Source organism: Hyla sarda, chromosome 4 (genome assembly GCF_029499605.1).
Source record: "Hyla sarda isolate aHylSar1 chromosome 4, aHylSar1.hap1, whole genome shotgun sequence".
NCBI lineage: Eukaryota > Metazoa > Chordata > Amphibia > Anura > Hylidae > Hyla > Hyla sarda.
In genome coordinates, this window is record NC_079192.1 from 304,883,595 (window position 1) to 304,910,361 (window position 26,767).

At 40.1% G+C, this 26,767-nt stretch overlaps 1 protein-coding gene across 1 annotated transcript in view; it reads left to right on the forward strand.

The window, feature by feature from the left end:
• Positions 1-26,767, forward strand: part of PDE6A (phosphodiesterase 6A) — a 112,237-nt gene that overhangs the window by 66,182 nt on the left and 19,288 nt on the right. Inside the window, exons 3-13 of the mRNA XM_056569414.1 lie at positions 843-932; positions 1,598-1,738; positions 4,411-4,485; positions 6,450-6,514; positions 8,270-8,336; positions 9,013-9,060; positions 12,408-12,557; positions 14,315-14,458; positions 20,708-20,773; positions 22,658-22,804; positions 23,048-23,155. Coding sequence (XP_056425389.1) covers positions 843-932; positions 1,598-1,738; positions 4,411-4,485; positions 6,450-6,514; positions 8,270-8,336; positions 9,013-9,060; positions 12,408-12,557; positions 14,315-14,458; positions 20,708-20,773; positions 22,658-22,804; positions 23,048-23,155 — 1,101 coding nt within the window. The remainder of the gene's footprint in view (positions 1-842; positions 933-1,597; positions 1,739-4,410; positions 4,486-6,449; positions 6,515-8,269; positions 8,337-9,012; positions 9,061-12,407; positions 12,558-14,314; positions 14,459-20,707; positions 20,774-22,657; positions 22,805-23,047; positions 23,156-26,767) is intronic.

Below are 26,767 nucleotides of genomic sequence, written 5' to 3' on the forward strand. Positions count from 1 at the left end.
CCCCTGCTCGAAGCGGGAGTTGCCACACCCTCTCCATATACCTCTATGGGGGAGCCGAAGATAGCCAAACGGCTCACAGACCCCCCCGTGAAACTTGTCCCCTATCCGCAGTTTTATTACATAAGATATCTCCTTTAAAGGGGTACTCCTCTGGAATTTTTTTAAATCAACTGTTGCCAGAAAGATAAACTATTCATTATCTGTAAATTACTTATATTTAAAAATCTTAATCCTTCCAGTACTTATCAGCTTCTGTATGTTGCACAGGAAGTTATTTTCTTTTTGAATTTATTTCTGTCTGACCACAGTTCTCTCTGCTGACACCTATGTCCATTTTAGGAACTGTCCAGAGTAGGAGCAAATCCCCATAGCAAACCTATCCTGCTCTGGACAGTTCCTAAAATGAACAGAGGTGTCAGCAGAGAGCACTGTGGTCAGACAGAAAGGAAAATCGAAAAGGAGAGAACTTCCTATGCAACATACAGCAGCTGATAAATACTGAAAGGATTAAGATTTTTAGATAGAAGTAAGTTTCAAATCTGTTTAACTTTCTGGCACCAGATGATTTAAAAAATAATGTTTTCCAGAGGAGTACCCCTTTAAGTTTGCCTTTTTTTTTTTAAATAAAAGACTGCTGTACTTTTGTCAAAAACAAGTCTTCTGATAGATTGTAAGCTCACATGAGCAGCACCCTCACTCCTATTGTCTGGATTGTGTCTGTACATTTTACCCTCTGAATACTAATGTGATGTGGAATAAGGTGATGCTATATGAGGTATTATTTGCATTACTATTATTATTATGTCACCAGGATTTGACATGCATATCATTTTTTTTTTTAGGTGTTCCTTCAGTACCTCAATTTTGCCAATTTGATACTTAAGGTGTATCATCTATCTTACCTTCACAACTGTGAAACTCGAAGAGGCCAGGTATGTAAATATGGGGTAATGCGATAATAATGGGTAAATTTAGCCTAATAGCATAATCTGCCTAAAACCAAAACTTTCTGATTTGCCCATACCAACCAATCACAGATCAACATTTATATCTCAACAATCTCTGGTAAAATTAAAGCTCAGCTGTGATTTGTTACTAAGGGGCAAAGTCCCATGATTTCGGTGTCATTTGTCAATCTTATATTTGCTATGTACTAAAAACAACAAGGCTACAAAAATGTACTGTCTTTTGAATGGGCCACCAATCAGGGCTCTGACTTCCAGAATCCCAACCAATCAGCTGTTTTTTGGGGGTGTTGTATCCTCTTATATATTTTTCTACACTTATCCTTGATATTGCCCTACAATAAGAAGCAGTGATGCACTTCAGCTGTGTCCCATCCAAAACTGTAGTCCCTTGTATTAATAATTAACCCCTTTAAGTCATAGGAGCCAAACCTCTGGTGACCAGTTAATTGCCAGGAAGCTTTCTTCAGAGAAGGGGTGTCTCAACATTGCCCTAAACATTGTCCTCCTTCAAAATGTTTGGGGTGCAGTTTAGTGTACAGGAATCATGATTGTGTTTTCATATCAATTACAGTAAATATTTTTAAAATATATTCCTAAATTCTAGTATTTTTCTCTCTCATTTTTTATAGATACTGTTGTGGTCTGCCAACAAGGTGTTTGAAGAGCTTACTGACATTGAAAGACAGTTTCACAAAGCCCTTTATACAGTCCGCGCCTTCCTTAACTGTGAGAGATATTCTGTGGGGCTTCTTGACATGACAAAGACAAAGGTGTTTTTGACTGATAAACAATTGTAAATGTTTATTATCACAGCATTGTGTGCCATTTTGAAATCCTTATCTAGTACTCTAGTACTTTATATGTCTTATTGTTTACAGATAGTGGAATCAACAATTAAAGGATCGATCTCCTGTTCAAGGCCCGCCAACAGCCTGCTCAGCCAATCACCATCTGCAGCGATGTCCGGCCTCAGCTGGTGATTGGCTGAGCGTGCTGTCAAATCAGGAGTTCGCAGGAGCCCCTAGGGACGGACACTTCACTGAACTGACCTTATCAGACACTTATTCCCTATCCACAGGATAAGTATCTGATAAGGTCAGTTGCCCAGAGTATCATTTTCTTATACAGAGCTCTAAATCTCCAGCTTTTCTTTAAGCATCTGTAGTTAAATGCTAAAATTCTGGCTGGCCTTGACCACCACTAGGGGGAGCTTTACGAAAACAGATTGATAAAGCTTCCATTGAGCTCAGTAATACATTGTTTTTAAGCTCCAAAGCTGTCCCTAGTGGTGACTGCAATGGAAAAGCAAGGGAGTTCTGCAAAAATATAATGGAGCTCTAATCAATATAAAGAAATATAATGCAAGAAACAATGACAATAGTTAGAAGGAAATCAAAATAATAGGATTACATTAAAGGTCTCATATGGTTGTTTACTGTGTATATGTGGTCTGTCTTTGCCAAAATGATCACACAAGTAGCTGCCCAATTGCTTCCCAATGACCTACAACTAAATATTCCCATCACTAAAGTCGAATTACATAAGTCTACCATTGGAAGGAGAATGGTCAAATGAAATATACATGGAATGTTGTATCAGAAGAAAACCTTTGTTGTCCAGGAAGAACATAAGGCTAAGACCAAAGCCTTCACATCTAGGCAAACACCAGGGTTCTGGATCAAAATGCTCCAGAAAAATTAGGCAAAAAAGGTTATTTTTGCCACAGAACCAAGACATGTTTTCACCAGAAAAAGCTGATACTAAGCATGATGGTAAAAATGCCATGGTCTTCGGCTGCTTTGCTGCAACAACGCATTGGTAGCTCACATCATTGAATCCATTAAACATCTTCATTGTACCAGAGAATGCTTGAGGATAACATGAGACCATGTGTTGGAAAACAAGAAGGCACTTTTTATACTTTTACCAGGACACAGTAATTATGTGCAGCAAAGGGGGAAAGATGCACTCACCTGGCAGTGTTATGTTCTAAGCACAACACCGAAAACCACAGTGTAATAATGTGGTGTGAAATATCCAACACAGTGATACCAGTTGCAGCTCATATCCAGCCATAGTCCAGAATGTGACCTGAAGAAGAGAGGACACATCCCTCAAAACCTGTTGTTCATTCCATTGAAATAATAAAATCTACATATATTTGTGTACTGCCAGGTCTCACCTAGAAAAAAATCAGAGTTGCTTTGCTCATCCCTACTAAAGTGAATGTCTGATTTCTATCCCAATAGAGATCATGTAATGGAAATCTGAAACAAGTTGTGCATGCAAGAAATCTCTTAGACACCATACAACTAAAAATATTCTAGTGGACTAGTGGGGAAAAAATGTTCACGTTCAAAGTCAGAAACTGGTAGACCGTTACAGATGTAGCCATCTACAGCTTGATTGTCAGCATGCTACAGCTTTCCCAAGTGGCATTACCCTATTGGTATAGTGCCCATTGGAAACTATGTACAGGAGCATACACTACTTTCATAGGCCGAAGTCCCTGCTCCTGTACACTGACCGGCAAGAACTTCTATATGCTTTGCCATTTAATTAATATTTCCTTGGCCAGGTACAGATTGAATGTAGTGTATAAGAGGCAATGCATACAGCAACACCGCTTAGGTCTGGGTGGCTGCACACTTATGCTAGGGTGGGTGCTCTGCTTGAGTGTTGAAAAAGACATTTTCATTACTTTGTTATGCTCTTTTAACTCCTGATGTAAAATAGAGTGTTCAAACACAAAGTGAAGAATGAAGCAAACAAGACCCTAGTGAATTTTTAAATACCATTTTACTTTATTGTGCAAAAATACAAATAATCAATGTATAATAAAATAATAACGTATGTATACATCAATGACATAATAAGGTAAGCAGCCAGTATTTTTATGCATACTATGAAAAGGAACTTCTATGTGTGAAGTTAGGCATACATAATACATACTGTGAATAGAAACATATGGGGGGGACATTTATCATCGTTGTCTTTGGTGAGTTCTGAAGTCTTTTTTTTTTTTGCTTTAGTTTTGCTTATGTGCTACATATCTATCAAAGTAACACAGGGAATGATAAATTTGGAGCACATGAGAAAAACATAAAAGTCGCAGTTGTGACTTTTTTGAGACTTTTCTTTAGTGCTCATGAAAGGCAGTTTTGCCTATGTGCTACATTTGCATATCATAAATTTGTGCCCACTGCAAAGTGAAAACTGAAAGTTACCTAGGTATGACTGTTTGCAACTTTATGCGTACCCACAAATTCGCAAAAAAAATGCTTAGGCGTTAGTGCCACTTTTTGTGCACCCAGACTAAGCAAAAAAAAAAAGCTCTAAATACCATGATATCCCCATAGACATTATAACATTGCGCTCATATAAATATTTGCATCTAATATATGACTGGAACAATCTTTTTAATACTTTTTTCTTTTTGTAGGAATTTTTCGATCAGTGGCCAGTGTTAATGGGTGAAGTGCCCCCATATTCTGGACCGAGGACACCGGATGGCAGAGTATGGCATCATGCTCAGATATATATATATTTTGTCTCCTAATATAAATGTTTCTGCTCCAACTTTCTGCAGTTTTATACCACAAAACCAATGCTAAAGTAACAATATGTAGTATGTGAAGTTAAACATGTAATACCAATGCTAAAGTAATAGATAAGCTTGTAATTATCCCATCAATGGGGGAAAGAGGTTACCATAAACGGTAATGGCAGAAGTAGACATCTGTCCTGTGACCGGTCCTGGCTAATAAGATTTGCCTGTGTTTGCCACCTTTAAAGTCCTTCTTAGACACTTTTGTGTCTTTTCAATTGGCTGAGTTAAGCCCCAAAAATTCAGCTATGGTATAACATCTTACATGGAGTCCCAACGCTGAGACAACCCAAAGGCCAGAATATAGGATGTCAGGGACGCACAAAGCAGATTATACAAAATCTAGGAAAGAAGAGGATCATAGTAAATTACCACTATTTGGGGACAATTTCATACTAACAAGTGACTTTATCATTGTGCACAGATCACTTGATCATGTGTGCAAACATCCAATATAGATTACCATATCAATTAATTCATATTATCAATTAATTTCCTATAGATTCCCCTAGGGGTAATCCAAAATTACTCTATATTCCCATATACTATAAAAAAATTCCCATAAGCTTTATTTGTTTGAGTTACTACACACCGTCTAAAATCAATAGTGCTGAGATACCCTTGATACTTTTATGCATATATATATATATATATATATATATATATATATATATATAGATATATAGACCAATAAAGAGCAGCACATCCAATGCAAAAAATCCAGGGGTGCCAGCCAATTGAATCTCGGTGCTCCGATCCCCGTTTTAAATATAATTGATAGTAGGTGTGCTGCCTACTATCAATTTTATATATATATATATATATATATATATATATATAAATATATATATATATATATATATATTATCCTGTTAGAGATCACTCCAACATCAGTGAGTATTATTGTTCAGTCTGAGTGTGCCTGCAGGTCACACTTGTTGCTGTGTTGGGCTCAGCACTATTATGTTTAAAGGGGTATTCCAGGCAAAAACTTTTTTAAATATATCAACTGGCTCCAGAAAGTTAAACAGATTTGTAAATTACTTCTATTAAAAAATATTAATCCTTTCAGTACTTATGAGCTTCTGAAGTTAAGGTTGTTATTTTTTGTCTAAGTCCTCTCTGATGACACCTGTCTCGGGAAACGCCCAGTTTAGATGCAAATCCCTATAGCAAACCTCTTCTAAACTGGGCGTTTCCCGAGACAGGTGTCATCAGAGAGCACTTAGACAGAAAAGAACAACCTTAACTTCAGAAGCTCATAAGTAATGAAAGGATTAAGATTTTTTAATAGAAGTAATTTACAAATCTGTTTAACATTCTGGAGCCAGTTGACATATATAAAATGTTTTTGCCTGGAATACCCCTTTAAAATCTCCTACTCTGCCCCCCTCAATCCAATATAGAGCACAAAACTCATATAGCACACTTATTGCAATCTTGGATACATTTGCCCTACAAGTAATTAAAGAGAAAAGTATTTGACTATAAGTACTGGGCTATCATGTAATAAATGATTCAAATCTATTAAAGGAGTATTCCAGAGACTTATATTCCTATATGTAATTCTGGTCAGGCTGGGAAAAAACTGCACTCACTTTCCCAGATCCCTGATGGGGGCTGTCATATACAGAAGGGCAGCAGCGGTAAGTGAGTGGATCAGGGTAGCTGTGAGTAGAGAATTTTTTTCCTATCTCAGCCTGAGCAGAATTGCATATAGTTCCCAGAATACTTCTTAAATTTATTTGTACAGCAGTTATTTGTTTATCTCTGTCTGGACCCTATTTTAGCCAAAAATGTTATTTGGAAGATTACTATTAAAACTGTTTTTCATTATATAACAAAATTAAAATAATTTGCTTTCCTTTTTCCAGGAAATATCATTTTACAAAGTGATTGACTATATTTTGCATGGAAAAGAAGAGATTAAAGTTATTCCGTAAGTTTTAATGGGAGTCACATTGTCCAATGTTATAATGACTAAACAGTTTTATGATACATCACTTGTCTACAAACAATTAAGTCACCAATCGAGTTGCTACTGCCAAAAAGGGATCCTTTTACAATACCTCCTTGTGCATTTTAACACCTGCAGGCATCTGCCAAAAAATACTTTATACAGCTTTATTTTAGTGTTAAAAATCATACATAACCCTTGAACTCAGTGTGTTTTTAAACCAGCTGTTAGTTACCATAGGTTACCCTAACTATGACATTACCTTAGTTTCAAACACTTGAATACATTGCTAGGTGACCCTAGCAGTGTTATGCAAGGCTTTAAAGCTCTTAGGCAATGTTATACAGAGTTATTTCATTGCCAGTTTACAGAGGACCTGTTTGTCACAAACCAAACTTTTTTGTAAAGTTCATCGAGCCCCCCAAATCGAATTCGCTCAACCCTACTTAAAATGCAAACAACTGGTAACACTCAAGAACAGGAAGGCCAGAAAAGACTATTAAACTCCTCCATTATGGCACCAGATTGTTTGGACAGATGAAACCAAGATAACTTTTACTAAAATGATAGAAAGAGAACAGTATGATAGGCTGGGTTCACATCACGTTTTATGCAATACGGGACAGCATACGGCTGGGGGGAGCTGTATCCCAGCTGTGTGCGGCCCGTATGTAAAGACATGCAAAGGTCATAACACTGCCTCTACCATGTTTGACAAGATGATGTGGTATATTTTAGACCATGAAACCTTCCTTTGTATGGCTGGGTTCACATCACATTTTATGCAATACAGCCTGTATGTAATGTATTTCAATGAGCCGACCGGAGTGAAGCGCTGACTCCAGTCGGCTCATTTTTGTCCCCTATGAGGTTTTCCCACCGTACCTAAAACCGTGGTCCACCAGTTTTAGGTCCGGTGGGAAGACCGTATACGGGACAAATATGAGCCAACTGGAGTCAGCGCTTCACTCCGGTCGGCTCATTGAAATACATTACATACAGGCTGTATTGCATAAAATGTGATGTGAACCCAGCCATACAAAGGAAGGTTTCATGGTCTAAAATATACCACATCATCTTGTCAAACATGGTAGAGGCAGTGTTATGACCTTTGCATGTCTGCCAATGGAACTGCGTCACTGGTGCTTATGGATCATGTGACTGCAGATACAGTAGAATGAATTCTGAAGTATATATATATCTTTAGTTTTCACCTTCAGTCAGATGCTACAAAAATTATAGGACAGCACTTCACAGTATAAATGGATAATGACTCAAAGCATACCATACCACACCAAAACAACCCAAAATATTAAATGTTATCTGACCTCAACCTGGCTGAGCATGCCCATAAACCAGCAGTAACTGAAGGCCTGGAAAAGCATCTGAAGAGGGAAATCTAACCATTTGGTGATGCTCATGCATGCCAGACTTCACGAAGACCTTTACTTCAAGGGCATGCATCCAAATATTTAACATGATCCTTATAGTTATAGTTTTGTCAGTTTATCCACTTACTATAAAGCCTATGAAGATGGAGAGGCCATGTAAAATGGCTGTATTTATATTGATATATTGATGGTTTTGTATGATGACCTTTGTGGTGATGTACCGAGACTGAGATATAAAAATTATGTCACTATCCAAATGCTTCTGGTCTCAAGAATTGAGTTGTTTCATCACCCTCCTATTATTGCCAATTGTTTGGACACACTACTAACATATGTTTTATTTCAGGAACCCACCTGCTGATCACTGGGCCTTGGCTAGTAAACTTCCCACATACGTTGCAGAAAATGGTCTGGTGAGTATAATACACAATGTACATATGTATCAGTACATCTGTCGGTAGAGCTGAAGAAAAAAAGAAAAATACAATTAAATTGATAAAATACTAAAAAAAAAAAGCAACCCAGTAAACAAAAGTTGTTGCTAAGAGTTGTTAAAGGATTTCTTTGATTCTCTGTAAATTAATGGAAATCAGCATCTGATGTCAGTATTTACAATATAAGCTGTGCAGTTACTTGGATTGGACAGTGTTGTTTGTCTACAATGTCCATCCTGCGGCCCCATAATAGTCTACGGGGTCTATGGGAGTTACTGCGTGCTTCTCCTTGCTCACTTAGACCCCGACCAATCAAAACTTTTGAAACGTCTCTGTCAAATTTTTTCTAAATGACAAGTACACTTTAAGTTTCTAAGTTGAAATGAGTTAGATAGACGTTTGAGAGGTTGTCCGACAGTATGCAAATGTTTGCCAGTGAGTCTGTCACATGACCACTGTAGCCACTGACACCGATGCAGCACATCATCACTGTCAGCCTGGTGAAAGACGGGTGAGGATCTTCTTATGGTTTTAACTGTTTTATTATTTTGTTTTACTGAAAACCCCTTAAAACTATTCATTCACAGTCCAATAAATAATTGGTTTCCAAATTTGTAACAATGATGATTAAACACTGATTTTTTTTTTCTTTCAGATTTGCAATATTATGAACACACGTGCTGATGATTACTTCGAGTTTCAGGTAAGGATGTGGAAGATTTTTGGAAGATTTTCTGGGGGAGATTTATCAAAACCTGTGCAGAGGAAAACTTTTCCAGTTGCCCGTAGCAACCAATCAGATTGCTTCTTTTAGGCCATCTTGGAAATGTAAGAAGCGATCTGATTGAAACAAGTTTTCCTCTGCACAGGTTTTGATAAATCTCCCCCTATGTCTCTAATTATCCTATAAAGCTGCTGTAGGTTCCAAAAAAAAGAGTTCAGGATTGCTATTATCCTAATATATTGCTAGACGCTGTCCTCAATGAGTGGAGCATCTGAGGTTCTCCATCTGCCAACTGATATACTCCTATTGTGGCTACCTTTGGATAAGGGATCTGCTTTTGCATTTAGAGAGTCAGAATTATCTTCTGTTGTGTAATGTGTGGGCTGATCTAAGATGAATCTATATATGAAACGATCTTATTCCAACATCTATCCTATATATATATATATATATATATATATATATATATATATATATAAATCATATACTCACCAACATTTTACTACAAGGAAGGATGACATCATGACATATCCTATGAGATTCTGTGCCACTATAGTGTACTTTGTTGTTACGTGCTTGCTTTTTACCAGCAATTTCTGCTTGTTTGTTGCCAATGTTTGTATATTGCATTGTATATATAAAATGGAATAATCCCATGCACATATATATGTACATACACATTGAAATCTTTATACATGCACCTTGTAATCCCCTGATGAACTGCCTTGTAATCACATATACAGGGAAACCCATTGGGAATTGTGGGATTGACCCCAAAGGGGATCTCTAAGTTGGAGTTTTCCTTATGTTGAAGGCTAACCGATTTATATGTATTTGTGAATAATATGTATTTTGTGATGGGTATATACAGTGGGGCAAAAAAGTATTTAGTCAGCCACCAGTTGTGCAAGTTCTCCCACTTAAAAAAGATGAGAGGGCCTGTATTTTCATCATAGGTATACCTCAACTATGAGAGACATAATGAGAAAAAAAAATCCATATTGTCTGATTTTTTAAGAATTTATTTGCATATTATGGTGGAAAATAAGTATTTGGTCAATAACAAAAGTTCATCTCAAAACTTTGTTATATACCCTTCGTTGGCAATGACAGAGGTCAAATGTTTTCTGTAAGTCTTCGCAAGGTTTTCATACACTGTTGCTGGTATTTTGGCCCATTCCACCATGCAGATCTCCTCTAGAGCAGTGATGTTTTGGGGCTGTCGCTGGGCAACATGGAATTTCAACTCCCTCCAAAGGTTTTCTATGGGGTTGAGATCTGGAGACTGGCTAGGCCACTCCAGGACCTTGAAATGCTTCTTTCGAAGCCACTTCTTTGTTGCCCGTTTGGGATCATGATATTATCAGTTGAATTGTATGTCTTCCATTTTCTAATAATTGCTCCCACAGTTGATTTCTTCACACCAAGCTGCTTGCCTATTACAAATTCAGTCTTCCCAGTCTGGTGCAGGTCTAAAATTTTGTTTCTGGTGTCCTTCAACAACTCTTTGGTCTTGGCCATAGTGGAGTTTGGAGTGTGACTGTTTGAGGTTGTGGACAGGTGTCATTTATACTGATAACAAGTTCAAACAGGTGCCATTAATACAGTTAATGAGTGGAGGACAGAGAAGACTCTTAAAGAAGAAGTTACAGGTCAGTGAGAGCCAGAAATCTTGATTGTTTGAAGGTGACCAAATACTTATTTTCCGACATAATTTGCAAACAAATTCTTTAAAAATCAGACAATGTGATTTTATGGATTTTTTTTTCTCATTATGTCTCTCATAGTTGAGGTATAGCTATGATGAAAATTACAGGTACGTCTCATCTTTTTAAGTGGGAGAACTTGCACAATTGGTGGCTGACTAAATACTTTTTTGCTCCACTTTATGTTGTGTAATAGGGTTTTATGGCAATTTGTTATAAAGATTTATAAATTTTAGCTATTTGTTTGGTAGTAATAATAAATATGATTGGCTGAGTAGCCTGTCATTTGCACTCATCCAGAAAGGTGAAGACCGGAGCACACCAAGGATGGGTAAGTAGCCAGAACCCTGTACAGGAGATTGCGGGCCATCCCAGCAGTCGGACCCCTTGTAATCAGACTCTTATTCCCTGTGCTGTAGATAGGGGATAAGTGTCTGATAAGTTCAGTTCCCCAGAGTACTCCTTTAAGCTAGACTGTATTGGTATATGTGATAGGACCATTTGTGGGCTTGTTTCTATTCCACTTACACTGTGTTGTTTTCCCACCAGTCTGTAGTGTGGTGTTATGAAAAGAGTATTGTGTGAGACAATATTTCCTGGCCTGTGTAAAATGCCACCATTGTTCCAATGGTGATTTGTACAGTGTAGCAAAGTTGTCAAAATTAAGTGACGCTGTAAATGAAGAAACATCTGAAGTGTATCTGCTTATTGGGCCATGGAACGATTGGACCTCCTTATTCCCACTAGTAATAGCTTGGGTAACAGCTAGGCCAGAGGACCCCTTGTACGGGAGGAGAATATACTACATATATAAGATATCCAATATATTAGACCTTTTGCAGCACAGAACTGCAAGGCACTGCTCCCTAAAATAGAGCCATCATAGTCTGGCTGGTACATAACTGTACACAGGGCTCAAGTCCTGCAGGAACTTATGGGAATGGAGTTCCTGCACTTTTTACACAGCAGGAACGCAGTTCCCATTAGCAGGAGTCCTGCAGGACCAGCCCTTAAAGGGGTACTCTGCCCCTAGACATCCTATCCCGGGGGTCCCGCCGCTGGGGACTCCAGCAATCTTGGCTGCGGCACCCCAGACATCCGATGCACGGAGTGAACTTCGCTCTGTGCCGAATGACTGGGGCAGAGGCTTATGACATCACGGCCATGGCCCCTCAATGCAAGTCTATGGGAGTGGGAGTGACAGCCGTCATGCCCCCTCCTATAGACTTGCATTGAGGGGCTGTGGCCGTGACGTCACGAGCCTTCGGCGTGGCACCCAGCACTCTAAACGAATATCGGGTGTCGGGTGCAGCAGGGAGAAAGCGGTGGTCCTCAGAGACGGGACCACCGCAATCAGACATCTTATCCCTATCCTTTGGATAGGGGATAAGATGTCTAGGGGCAGAGTACCCCATAAAGTGGAAATCTCGGGTGAGTTCCCACACTTTTTTTTCCCAGGACTTGACCCCTGACTGTTCACCTGTATATATGTATGCAATCTCTAAGCTTAATATCCCCTGTCATTTGTACAGCATGTGTGTGTCAAATTATTGCTGCACTGTCTACTACAACAGCTGTAAGGAACTAAACATTTTTCATTCATTTCTTATCTATTAATAGAAAGGTCCACTTGACGAATCTGGGTGGATAATTAAAAATGTCCTTTCGCTGCCAATTGTCAACAAGAAGGAAGAAATTGTTGGGGTTGCCACATTTTACAACAGAAAGGATGGGAAACCATTTGATGAAATGGATGAAGTATTAACTGAAGTGAGTACACAACTTTCTTAAAGAGGTATTCTGGTTAAAAACTATGTGTATATATATATATATATATATATATATATATATATGTATATATTTTTTTTTCCACATCAACTGGCTCCAGAAAGTAAAACAGATTTGAAAACTGTCTTCTATAAAAAATAATAATCCTTCCAGTACTTATCAGCTGCTAAAGTTGAGTTATTCTTTTCTGTCTAACAACAGTGCTCTCTGCGGACACCTCTCTCTGTCTCAGGAACTGTCCAGAGCAGGAGAGATTTGCTACGAGGATTTGCTCCTATTCTGGACAGTTTCTGAGACATACAGAGGTGTCAGCAGAGAGCACTGTTGTCAGACAGAAAAGAACAACTCAAATTCAGCAGCTGATAAGTATTGGAAGAATTAAGATTTTTTAATAGAAGTAATTTACAAATCTGTTTAACTTTCTGGAGCTAGTTGATATGAAAAAAAATTGTTCTTCACTGGAATACCCCTTTAAAAGTTTTTATAACAATTATAGTATTAAGTATAGGGTCCATATATTCTAATGAATTCTCTATTGTACAAAATGAATGCTCGCATTTTACATGTACTGTATATTAGCCCACACATATTTTGTATCTTATAATAATAACTATAGTAATAGCAATATCTAGATAAGACTATGTTCATACTTGCTCCCATCTACAAGGCTATGTTCACACTACGGAATGTCCGTGTGGACATTTCGCAAACTGCTTGCGTCGGCATGCTGCTGTTAGGACCACACAAGAATTTGCCATCTCATAGACGGCTATGCATTCCGTGTGGAGTCCGGAGAAAGAAAGAACACGTTTCAGAATTTCCGTGCCAGAAACATCTGGCATGGAAATTCTGCCATGTGCACAATGGGACTCTGCTGCAGTGAAATCTCCGTGCCGAATTCCAATGCAAGCATGGAAATTCTGAACTTTGAACATGGCCTAACTCTATTGCCTCTATCATACAATGAATACCTACAGCACCCAATGTTGCCTATTGACTTGTATTGGGATCCATTAAGGTTCCCTCATGGCATCTATTGTTTTGACATTCTGTCAGAGCACTATACCTGACATCAAATCTGATGGGCTTTGCAATGGAGGCTTAACTGGTGTCACAGATGTCCATGAGAACTGTGAACTTATGGAACAGTCTACCTCAGGAACTGGTCACAGCAGGAACAATTAACAGCTTTAAAACAGGATTAGATACATTCCTGGAACAAAATAAGATTAATGCTTATGAAGAAATATAAAATCTCATCCCTTCCCCAATATCGCGCCACACCCCTACCCCTTAATTCCCTGGTTGAACTTGATGGACATATGTCTTTTTTCGACCGTACTAACTATGTAACAGATGTTAATGTCAACGGAACATAAAATAGACTATAAATGACTCTATGAGTCTGGTGTAATGCACTCTGAAATGTAAACTATCATTTATTTATATATCCCTGATATATTATGCACGTAGAATGAGAAAATGTATTGATTACTTGGTAAACCTGAGGTAAACTTGGAGATATCGATGGACAGGAAACCTATCCCTTGCAACTAGTACCAGGCAGCTGCTGCCAAAGCAGGTAAAGTCATGTGATGCATTAAAAGGAGGCCCTTCAATTGCAGAGTAACTCATATGTGACTGCTCAATTTGCATGCCTATAGTTATGCCCCTGCCACTATATTCAATGCACACAAAAACAACTTAGTTCTTGTTCTTCTTATCACTTTCTTTTACAGTCTTTGGCACAGTTCCTTGGTTGGTCTGTTCTGAACACTGACACTTATGACAAAATGAACAAGCTTGAGAACCGAAAAGATATCTATCAAGATATGGTGAATTATCATGTGAAATGCTCCAATGATGAATTACAGATACTCTTGGTAAGAAAACATCCTCCCCAACATTGACGTGACTTTATATATACTGCTGTGCTCAATTCGTCCAGGCTGCACATATTAAAAGGGAACACTAACATAACACATCCTAGATCTGAATGAATGAACTAATCGTATGAAATACTTTTGTCTTTACATAGTTGAATGTGCTGACAACAAAATCATACAAAAATGATCAATGGAAATCAAATTTATCAACCCATGGAGGTCTGAATATTGAGTCACACTCAAAATCAAAGTGGAAAACCACACTACAGGCTGATCCAACTTTGATGTAATGTCCTTAAAACAAGTCAAAATGAGGCTCTGTAGTGGTTGTCGTCTCCACGTGCCCGTATGACCTCCCTACAACACCTGGGTATTCTCCTGATGAGGTGGTGGATGGTCTCCTGAGGGATGTCCTCCCAGACCTGGACTAAAGCATCCGCCAACTCCTGGACAGTCTGTGGTGCAGCGTGGCGTTGGTGGATGGAGCGAGACATGATGTCCCAGATGTGCTCAATCGGATTCAGGATTGGGGAACGGGCGGGCCAGTCCATAGCATCAATGCCTTCCTCTTGCAGGAACTTCTGTGTCAGGGTCCGGACAGGTATGCAGAGAGGCCACGTGAGTGGATCCTCTGTGTCAGTGAGGCGATGGCATGGGCCGTACCAGGGGAACGGGATCTAAGAGGTTACTGGTTTTCACCAGAGCCCGCCGCAAAGCGGGATGGACTTGCTGCGGCAGGTAACCCCCAGTTCGTTCCACCCGATAGCGACTCAACCTCACTGACAGCTGAGACAGGCGCAGTACACAAGGACAAGGCAAGGCGAGGTCAGACGTAGCAGAAGGTCAAGGCAGGCGGCAAGGTTCGTAGTCAGGGGCAACAGCAGGGGTCTGGATACACAGGCTAGGGATACACACGAAACACTTTCTCAGGGCTCTAGGGCAACAAGATCCGGCGAGGACAGGAAGGGGAAGTGGGTTTAAGTAGTGCTTGGGTGTAATACACTGATTGGGCCAGGCACCAATTAATGGTGCAATGACCCTTTAAAATCCATAGAGCAGGCGCACGCGCGCCCTAGAGAGCGGGGCCACGCGCGCCGGGACGGAGCCAAAGGAGGACGGAGCAGGTGAGAGGATCGTGACGCGACCCGCGGGCGGGCACGTCCCGCCACGCGGATAGCATCACCGCCGAGGACACCAGAGCAGCGCTCCCGGACAGCGGGACTGCCCGGGGTGCTGCAGGCAGAAGAACACCACAAGCGCTCCGGGTAGGGACAGGGACCCAGAGCGCTCAGCGTTACATTCTGACACACTTCAGCCACATGAGGTCTAGCATTGTCTTGCATTAGGAGGAACCCAGGGCCAACCGCATCAGCATATGGTCTCACAAGGGTTCTGAGGATCTCATCTCAGTACCTAATGGCAGTCAGGCTACCTCTGGCAAGCACATGGAGGGCTGTGCGGCCCCCCAAAGAAATGCCATCCCCCACCATTACTGACCCACAGCCAAACCGGTCATGCTGGAGGTGGTTGCAGGCAGCAGAAAATTCTCCATGGCGTCTCCAGACTCAGACTGTGAAGAGCACAGGGCGCCAGTGGTGAATTTGCCAATCTTTGTGTTCTCTGGGAAATGCCAAACATCCTGCATGGTGTTGGGCTGTAAGCACAACCCCCACCTGTGGACGTCGGGTCCTCATACCACCCTCATGGAGTCTGTTTCTGATGGTTTTAGTGGACGCATGCACATTTGTGGCCTGCTGGAGGTAACTTTGCAGGGGTCTGGCAGTGCTCCTCCTGCTCTTCCTTGCACAAAGGCAGAGGTAGCGGTCCTGCTGCTGGGTTGTTGCCCTCCTATGGCCTCCTCCACGTCTCCTGATGTACTGGCCTGTCTCCTGGCAGCGCCTCCATGCTCAGGACACTACGCTGACAGACACAGCAAACCTTGTTGCCACAGCTCACATTGATGTACCATCCTGGATGAGCTGCACTACCTGAGCCACTTGTGTGGGTTGTAGACTCCGTCTCATGCTACCACTAGAGAGAAAGCACCGCCAGCATTCAAAAGTGACCAAAACATCAGACAGGAAGCATAGGAACTAAGAAGTGGTGTGTGGTCACCACCTGCAGAACCACTCCTTTATTGGGGGTGTCTTGCTAATTGCCTATAATTTCCACCTGTTGTCTGTTCCATTTGCACAACAGCATGTGAAAGTGATTGTCAATCAGTGTTGCTTCCTGAGTGGACAGTGTGATTTCACAGAAGTGTGATTGACTTGGAGTTACATTGTGTTGTTTAAGTGTTCCCTTTATTTTTTTGATCAGTGTACATACATAAAAAACTAAGTTTAGCACTTTTTTTTTTTTAATTTACAATATATTTTATTTCAATATTGATTTAAAATATTTCCTTATAACAAATGTATACAAAAAGCTGAAATGTCCAAAAACAGAGCTAACACACTAAACAAAAAGCAGACTTAAGTCAACAGCATGAATAAATAGTACATTGGATGTAATACACCCGGATCAGTTAAACATAGAGCCAACCAACCACACTATCATGATCATGTAAGTCATACCTTTACAACCTCTTACTCCTAAATGCAATACCACGCTCATTGGCTACAGGATAGAGGTGTCATAACAGTAAAACTAAATATAATAAAGTGCTGGTGGCAAAAATTGGCTACAAAAGTTCTTGCTGCCTGGTAAACATCTAATTGAGGTATATTTATCTTACCTATGATGTCAAGGGCCTCTGCCCACACCCCTACGTACCCTTCGGACAGTTGTCTTTTCTTAGGGGGTACACATAAGACTGCACATATTATTGGTTAACATTTCAAGCTATTCTTACTATCTAATTCCACAACACCTCTCTGGGAAAACCTGAAAGACCTGTAAGCTATACCAAGTCACAAACACATTAGTTATATAGGCTGCAAGCAGTGTCTAGACAGATGGTGTCCACTTATATTTATATTTAAAAATCTTAACCCTTCCAGTACTTATCAGCTACTGTATGCTCCACAGGAAGTTGAATAGTTATTTTCTGTCCGACTGCAGTGCTCTCTGCTTACACCTCTGTCTGTGTCTGGAACTGTCTAAAGCATTAGAGGTTTGCTATGGGTATTTGCTTCTGCTGTGGACAGTTCCTGACATGGACAAATGTGTCAGCAGAGAGCACAGTGGTCAGACAGAAAGGAAATTCAAAAAGAAAAGAACTTCTTCTGGAGCATACAGCAGCTGGAAGATTTAAGATTTTTTAAATCAAAGTAATTAACAAATCAAAGCAAAATGGAGAATATGTCCGGCACTGCAACTGCTGACCAACTGGATATGGTGGACCAGGGATATGCTGTTCGGGAAAACAGTCTATTGAAAAGGTAGGCAGGAGTACAGTAATGCAAAATACTCACATACAAAATGACAGAAAGGGAGAGAGATAAACAGGGGGGGGGGGTATTAACCTCTGGCAACAGAATCTGTTTCACTCGTTAGACAAGCTTCATCTGGCCATGACAGTCTGGAACATATGTCGGTTCTTATACAGGTGATCGACTAGTCCCGATTACTTAATTAATTAAAAAAATGTAAAAAAAAATTCCACCGAAGAACTCCTTTAATTTTGGTGCTGCAGTTAAACTGAACTCTTACTACCAGGTTTTTTTTTATTACAGCTGATTGCTTAGAGGACCCAGAAAAGAGATACCTTGTGATCAGGAGATTGTGGAGAACACCTTTAACCAATACTTTGGTAGAAGTACACTAAATACAACAGTTACAATCTCATTACAGGAGGAAAAAATGTAGCCCCCCTCCCCCCCTCCACCTCCGCTAACTCAAAAGGCCATAATATAATGTTTATATGTCAACGTGAGCGAATCAAATCGGACGAAGTCGAATTCATTCCAATTTTCATGAAAAATTCAATTCAGCCCGAATTCGAACTTCTACTCGATTCGAAATAACAAATTTCTTCATTAGCAACATCCCTGCAATTGTCCTGTATGATGTATAGATGCGGGCTGCTTTCTCGCGTCTAGATAGGATGTTTGCATCGGGTGTCAGGAGTGACACCTACTGTAATCTGTCCTTAACTGCAGGTACTACTGCTCCCAACATGGAGCACCCTCTGCAATAGACAGTTCGCAATGAGTATCCCTTCTGATACCCGATGCGATCGTCCTGTATAATGTATAGGTGCGGGCGGCCGGCTGCTCTTCTCTGGTCCCACTGTAGTATGAGTATATGCTGTATGTATACCTATTATTCATATTTCCTGCAGAGAGCTGTGATTGGCTGGAACCATCTGGACAATCACAGCTCTCTGCAGGAAATATGAAAAAGGGATGTCAATTCTATTCACATCACTGGCCAGTCAGAGTACAGTGCTGAAATGCGAGCGCAGGAGAAATCCGCTCCATCTCTACAATAGAAAGGACAATCGCATCGGGTGACAGGAGTGACACCTGCTGTGATCTGTCTATTAGTACAGGTACTACAGTTCCCATCATGGAACAGTCTGTTCCATGCTGGGAGTAGTAGTACTACCTATAAAAATTCAAAAAAAAATTGAAAAAAAGTGAAACACACACACACTTTTTTAAACACAATATTAAAATACATTACTAATAAAAAAAAAAAAAAGGAATCATAAAAAAGATATTCTTTTTACATTTAAATGGCCCCTTTCTCCATTTTTATTATTGCCAGCAACATTTTTAGGTTCCTGCCCGCCCACATAAATTGATCCCTGTTTAAAAATTAACATTAACCTTTTTTTTTTTTCTGTCTTTCAATTTTCAGGAGCAGGCAGGGACCAGAAAATTCAGCGCTCAATATTAAAAATGAATGGCATTGCATATTTTTAGTTTTTGTTCTAAATCTAATTTTTTTTTTATTTTCACTTTACTTTTTTTGCCCCATTTTTAATATTGAGCGCTGAATTTTCTGATCCCTGCCCGCTCTTGAAAATTGAAAGACAAAAAAAATAAAAAATGTTAATTTTTAAACAGGGATCAATTTATGTGGGCGGGCAGGGACCTATAAATGTAGCTGACAATAATAAAAATTTAGAAAGGGGCCATTTAAATGTAAAAATAATATATTTTTTATAATGAATTTTAATTTTTTGTTATTAGTAATGTATTTTAATATTGTGTTTAATAAAGTGTGTGTTTCACTTTTTTTTTCTAAATTTTTTAGGTAGCACTACTACTCCCAGCAAGTTCAATCATGGGAGCCGTAGTACCTGTACTAATAGACAGATCACAGCAGGTGTCACTCCTGACACCCGATGCGCTTGTCCTTTCTATTGCAGAGATGGAGCGGATTTCTCCTGCGCTAGCATCTCTGCACTATACTCCGCTGGCCAGTGATGTGAATAGAATTCACATCACTTATTCATATTTCCCCCAGAGAGCTGTGATTGGCCAGATGGTTCCAGCCAATCACAGCTATCTGCAGGAAATATGAATAAGAGGCATATATACGGCATATACTCATACTACAGTGGGATCAGAGAAGAGCGGCTGCTGCCATCATCTACACATTATACAGGATGATCGCATGGAGTGTAAGAAGTGACACCTGCTGCGATCTGTCTATTAATGCAGGTACTACAGCTCCCAGCATGGAGCAGAGTGTGCTCCATGTTGGGAGCAGTAGTACCTGCAGTTAAGGAAAGATCACAGCAGGTATCACTCCTGACACCCGATGCAAACATCCTATCTAGATGAGAGAAAGCCGCCCTCATCTATACATTATACAGGACAATCGTAGCAGGTGTCAGGAGTGACACCCAGGGCGATCTGTCTATTAGCACAGGTACTACTACTCCCATCATGGAAAAGTCTGTTCCATGATGGGAGTAGTAGTACTACCTTAAAAATGTTTTAAAAAAATTGAGAAAAACATTTGAAACACACACACACACACACTTTATTAAACACATTATTAAAATACATTACTAATAAAATGAGAATTTATTCAGATTGAAAAGTTTTTTTTTCAAAAATTTCGCTCATCTCTATTCATATGGCTAGGGTTAAATCTCTGCTATACATATTGGATCACATTTACATTAAATAGAAATTGAGCAACAGCTGTTCCCAGGTTCCATACAAGTAATAAAGTATAAGTCAAGCATACACAAATAACAGGTTGAAAGCTTCACCTTTCAGACCTCCTTATCCAGATATAGATATGTGTCCTGTGTTTTAATTGCACTTTTTTTTATATGCACAGAAAACCAAAGAATTGTTAAACCGGCCACCAGAGGAATGTGAAGAAGAGGAACTGTATGAAATATTGGTAAATTAGAAATAACTATTATTCTGACCTATCTGGCAAACAACTACCTATTGTGTATTCTCCAAGAGGAGTGAAAAGTATACCGTAATTAAATGTAGTTATTATACTTAAATAACTAGTGTCAAAAAAAAGAAAATATTTATATTAGAAAAAACTTTGGAAATTATGCTTGGTCTGATAAAGATACAAAGAAAAGTATAATGAACTCCAGCTATATAAAATCAATTTACATTTAGATTTGCTGGGAACGCTCAAGAAAATATATGGACATAAATTAATCTGCATAGAACCCTGTGTTCCTTGGCCTTTCGCAATGAAATGAATTGAGGCTGACTAAAATTTCTCTTCATAAGCAATGTTTATAAAAAAGTACAGAACAGTTCTTATTAGGTACAGAATCAGAAGATTTTAATGGATTAAAAGAGATGGGCCGACCATGCATTCACTGTGCCTTTATCGCTGCAGTTCAGAAACATCTGATAACTCCCATAAACTACAATAGAAATGCATGCATACATACTTTGTCACCTCTCCTTCTCATCTCCTCCTCTATAGGGCATCAATCTCACATATATGGTAAACTATGTGAATTGTTTATAACTACAACGGTTTAATTTACCCTATATACTCGAGTATAAGCCAACCCGAATATAAGCCGAGGCCCCTAATTTTACCCCAAAAACCCAGGAAAAGTTATTGACTCGACTATAAGCCTAGGGTGGGAAATACATCATCCCCCCATGTAATCATCCAGACCCCCGTCATCATCCCCCCCTTCATCATCACCGCCTGTCAATCCCTTCATCAGTGGTCTTCAACCTGCGGACTTCCAGATGTTGCAAAACTACAACTCCCAGCAAGCCCTGCGGCCTTCGTCATCATCCTTCGTTGCGGGCTGTCCATTTTCACCGGGGGGGGGGGGGGGCCTCCTCTCCACGCTTCGGCCCCGGCCCCGGAGTAGTGACGTTGCCTTGACAATGCCGCACAGGGACGTTCATGTGCAACGTTCCTGTGCATCATCGTCAAGGCAACGTCACACACCAGGCCCGAAGCGCGGAGAAGAGGCCCCCCCGGTGAAAATGGACAGCCCGCAACGACTACCCATCCCCACCGGACGGTCCCTGCAGCATACATGGCCCGGACCAGCTCACCCTAACTTCCCGCCGAGGGGAGGTGAGTGCAAAACAAAAGGGGTGGGGGTTGCTGGATGATGACGAAGGCTGCAGTGGTCTTCAACCTGTGGACCTCCAGAGGTTTCAAAACTACAACACCATGCATGCCCGGACATGTCCGGGCTTGCTGGGAGTTGTAGTTTTGCAACCTCTGGAGGTCCGCAGGTTGAAGACCACTGATGAAGAGATTGACAGAGTTCACTCGAGTATAAGCCGAGGGGGGCCTTTTCAGCACGAAAAATCGTGCTGAAAAACTCGGCTTATACTCGAGTATATACGGTACTTATACTAATGATGTCTAATATCTAGTATAAACTATAAAATGTCACCCTAATGTATAAGCACAAAAATAAAAAGAGTGCTGTAGTGAACATGTACAAAAATACAACTTAATATACGCTAGTAGTTTAAAAAGCCAATACAATTTTATAATGTAAGAAAGATTATATAAAATATATAAATAAGGGGAATAGATGGAGGAAGTACAAGTCAAGCCCACAAAACCTTGACTGGTACTTTTTGGTAAAAAAGAAAGTAACCCTATCTGCACTAGACTTTGTCTGGATTGCTTTACAGCCCTACAGTTCCGCCTTCTCTGTATCCTGATGATTGGGGGGGATTGTGGGATTGTGGGCTGCATGACCTGCTTTAGATAATAAGGTAGGTATAGTAATAAAACACAATGACACATTGTTTGTTTCTACCCTGCCAGCAAGAAGAACTGCCTGATCCAGAGAAAGCTGAGATTTATGAATTCCACTTCAGTGACCTGCCTCAAACAGAGCTGTTCTTAGTAAAATGTGCAATTCAAATGTACTATGAGTTAGAAGTGGTTGACAAATTCCATATACCTCAAGAGGTAAGGTGATTGCTAGTGTATAATACATGGTGGTCCACAAGTTACAGGATAGAATATCTTACATTGACATTTCATAATAAAACATTTAGTGAGTATACGTAAAAGGGCTACTAAATGCTTATGTAATGTATCTGGAGATTTGATGTTACAGTATGTAAGAACTGAATTGTACAACCATGATCAAGTCTGATGATTCCATGAAAATCACAGTTAACAAATAAAATGAATTGTCTGTTCATACAGGTTTTAGTGCGTTTCATATTTTCTGTAAGCAAAGGATACAGAAAAATTACTTACCACAACTGGCGGCATGGCTTCAATGTAGGACAAACCATGTTCACTCTCCTCATGGTAAGAATATAATACATGCAATCTTATTTATTTTGAAGCAGTAATACACACTATGGCCCAGATTTATCAAACTGTGTGAGAGAAAAAATGGGGTGATTTTCCCACAAGGAAAAAACTAACTCCTAAGCCCATGAAATAGCTCAATGGTTTCTCAAGCCCATGAAATAGCTCAATGGTTTCTCAACGCGTTTCTGCCGAGAGATGACGGCGTCCTCAGGGGTAACAAAAAAAGATATTGTATAAAGTGCAGTTTGCATATAGTGATAGCATTATAATACAATTAATAGAAACATCCCATAAAGCTCAATATGAGACTGATACTTATAATGTCAAGTATGCCAATATGATAGATCTCAAGCTGTGGGAAAAGAAAAGCCGCAAGACTCCGGGTATAAGGGAATAATTGTGGGCCTATCAGTCCCTATTCTAACAATACATACCCTATACCTAGACAGGATGATCAGCCATCATGTGCATGGTATTGAGACAATTTACCAAAAACCCAGGGCACTAGGCCCGGGGCACAAAATCCCTTATGGGAGGAGCTCCCTTAAAATTTTACTTTAATTGAGTAAATTATAAAACATACAAAGTGACAAAAGGTTAAAAACTGAGTGTCACAGGACCAGAGGTAACCATAAACTGGGGATAAACCCCTTGTGAGCAATGTGTAGGGAACTGCAGTTTCCCTTATTGCTGGACCACCGTGACACAACATAAAACCACTAATTTGCCTCCCTCTAATAGTTATCCTCCGGAGGACATATAGGCCTATGAGTATCTCCTGAAGCAGAGATATTGCCCCCTCAGAATCCCCCCGGGTGGCAGCTCTCCCACCTCAGGGTTTTCTGTAAATAGTGGTGCTAATATTCCATCAGGTTCTTTATGAATAAGAATATTTAAAAATGCTAACTGAGTGATGCCGCTCTCATAGGTGAAATGTAATCCAATATTGTTGAGATTGAGAGAATCAACAAACTGTATGAATTCCTGGTTTGAGCCATGCCACAAAGTAGAAATGTAATCAATGAATCTGGCCCATGAGTGGGCCAGTTCACTGAAATGTTTCCTTTCATCACTAAAAGCACAGGTGGCCTCAAACTAGCCCAGGAGCAGGTTGGCATATGTGGGGGGCACAAGGGCTCCCCATAGCCATGCCCCTGAGCTGGTGGAAGATTTTATCATCAAACAGAAAATAGTTTAGTGTAAGGATGTATTCCAGAAGTTGTAAAATCAATTTGTTATGTGCCACCAAATGTACTCCCCAAAATGACAAGTAATATGCCACTGCCTTTAGTTCCATTTCGTGGGGTATGGATGAATTAAGTGCCTCCACATCAATGCTGGTTAATAATGTGTTTTCTTCAACCTCGATGCCCTCCAATTTTTTAGGAGGTCCATCGTATCACGTGTAGACGATGGGAGTGCCAGTACAAAATCGCGTAGAACCCTATCAATGTAGATGCCCACATTTTTACTTAGGCTCCCTATCCCTGACACAATGGGAGAACCCTTGAGAGGGGTCCTCCCCTTGTGCACTAGCTATAACAGGAGACTTAGGAAGGAGAAAATCACATTCTTTATCGCTAAGGAGTTGTGTGTTATACTCCTGGCTTGTGTGATAATGCCTACAAGTTGTTGTTTATATGGATTTGTGGGGTCATTGGGGAGAATCTCATAAGTATGTTTATCATCAAGAAGTTTACGACACATTGTTATATATTGAGTCTGATCTAGGAGTTCTATGTTGCCCCCACTTGTCCGCAGATTTTATAATAAGTTCTTCATTATCCCTCAGTTGTTTCAATGCCATCCTTTCGGATCTGGGTAGATTTTGTCTAAGTGCAGACAAGGGGAAGGAAGAGAGACCCCTAATATCCCAAAGGACCAACTCCAAAAACACATCCAAACAAGAAGTTTCAGAGACTGGTGGAAATGTTTTGCTTGTGGGTTTGAGAGACGTAAAAGGACCCTCATTTGTAGGCCATTCATAATCACCTAACAAGGAAGTCAAATCCCTTGTGGCAGGGAGTTCATTAATCCCAATACTTAATTCTATACATTCTCTCCTATCCCTTTGCTTAAAAAAAAAAAAATTCTATTTTAATTTCCCGATGAAGAGATGGAGGTACTTCTTCCAATTGAATGCGTCAAAATGTGTGGTTGTAACATATGAGAGACCACGGCTAAGGACCCGCATCTGTGCATCAGAAATGGAAAAATGAGACAGATTCGCAATCCTTAGGGTACTCTCATCATTTTTAGATGTTATTTGTGACTAACCTCTTTGACCCGAATGGGATAGGGGTCCCTGTTCCCTAAAAAAGAGGAGGAGGGAGGTTGTGAGGATGAATGCCACCAGTCCATTCTATATTATTAAACTGATTTCTATTAGAGTCTCCTCTATTCCATTCGGCACCTCTATTCCTCCTACTTCTATAACTACCCCGTCCTCGTCCACCTCTGTTTGTGGCTCTATCACTGTCCCTTGCTTCAGTGTCAGAAGAAGATACTTCTGTTTCTGTCTCCCGTGGAGTGTATGTCTTATTAAACACACTATAGGCCCTGTTTTCTCTGAACTCTTGTAGATCTCTGATGAAAAGGAAGTGTTTTCTCTCTTTCAATTGATACTGGAATCTCTCAATTATACCCTGAGTTTGAGTTTCTTTGACTAGAAAGTCTGGATCATCCTTACATTTTAATACTAAGATAGCTTGAGATCTCTCATATTGGCATACTTCTGCCACTGATAGATTTTCTTTTTCTTCTTCTAGTAGAATATGCAAAAACTTTAAAGAGTTGTTGGTGGCCTCTTGCTCCCACTTCTTGAGCACCACAGGGGTGAGTAATCTGGGTGCTGGGAGTATAGGGATCCTCAGGCCCCTGGGAACAATATTATGTTTGATATTATTCTCAAAACCTTTGTGGCACGTGACCAAATCACTCAGCGCGACCTTGTATGATGGGGTAAACTTAAGTTGGGAAAATGCTCTCTCTGAAAACACCTCTTTTGCTTCCGACAACCATTCAGCAAGATTAGGTGTCCCTGTGAAAAAGCTGGTCATCACTGGTTTCTCAACGCGTTTCTGCCGATTTAACGGCTTCCTCAGGGCAAACTAAAAAACTATATTGTATAAAGTGCAGTTGGCATATAGTGATAGAATTATAATACAATTAATAGAAACATCCCATATAGTTCAATATGAGACCGATACTTATAATGTCAAGTATGCCAATATGATAGATCTCAAGTTGTGAGAAAAGAAAAGCCGCAAGACTCTGGGTACCTGAAAAAAATAAGCAAACATAGGGTGGGGGAGACATAGGACATGATACACTTTAGAATGGTGTCCCTCTATAAAACAGAAAATGTGTCCCCCAAATCCTTTACTCACACACAGTCAATGATGCAGAAGTACATCTGCGGAGAAAAACCACAGATAAGACCCCATTCACAGACTATTCTTTCAAAGCAAAGAGGGGAAAAGGACTGTGTTTCACAAAACGGATTACTCACGGTCATGTTGTCCGGCTAATGTATAAGTCATGGAGTGCATACCTGCATTAGCAGGGAACCGTGACATTCAGCTGCACTGCACACCCCATGTGAGA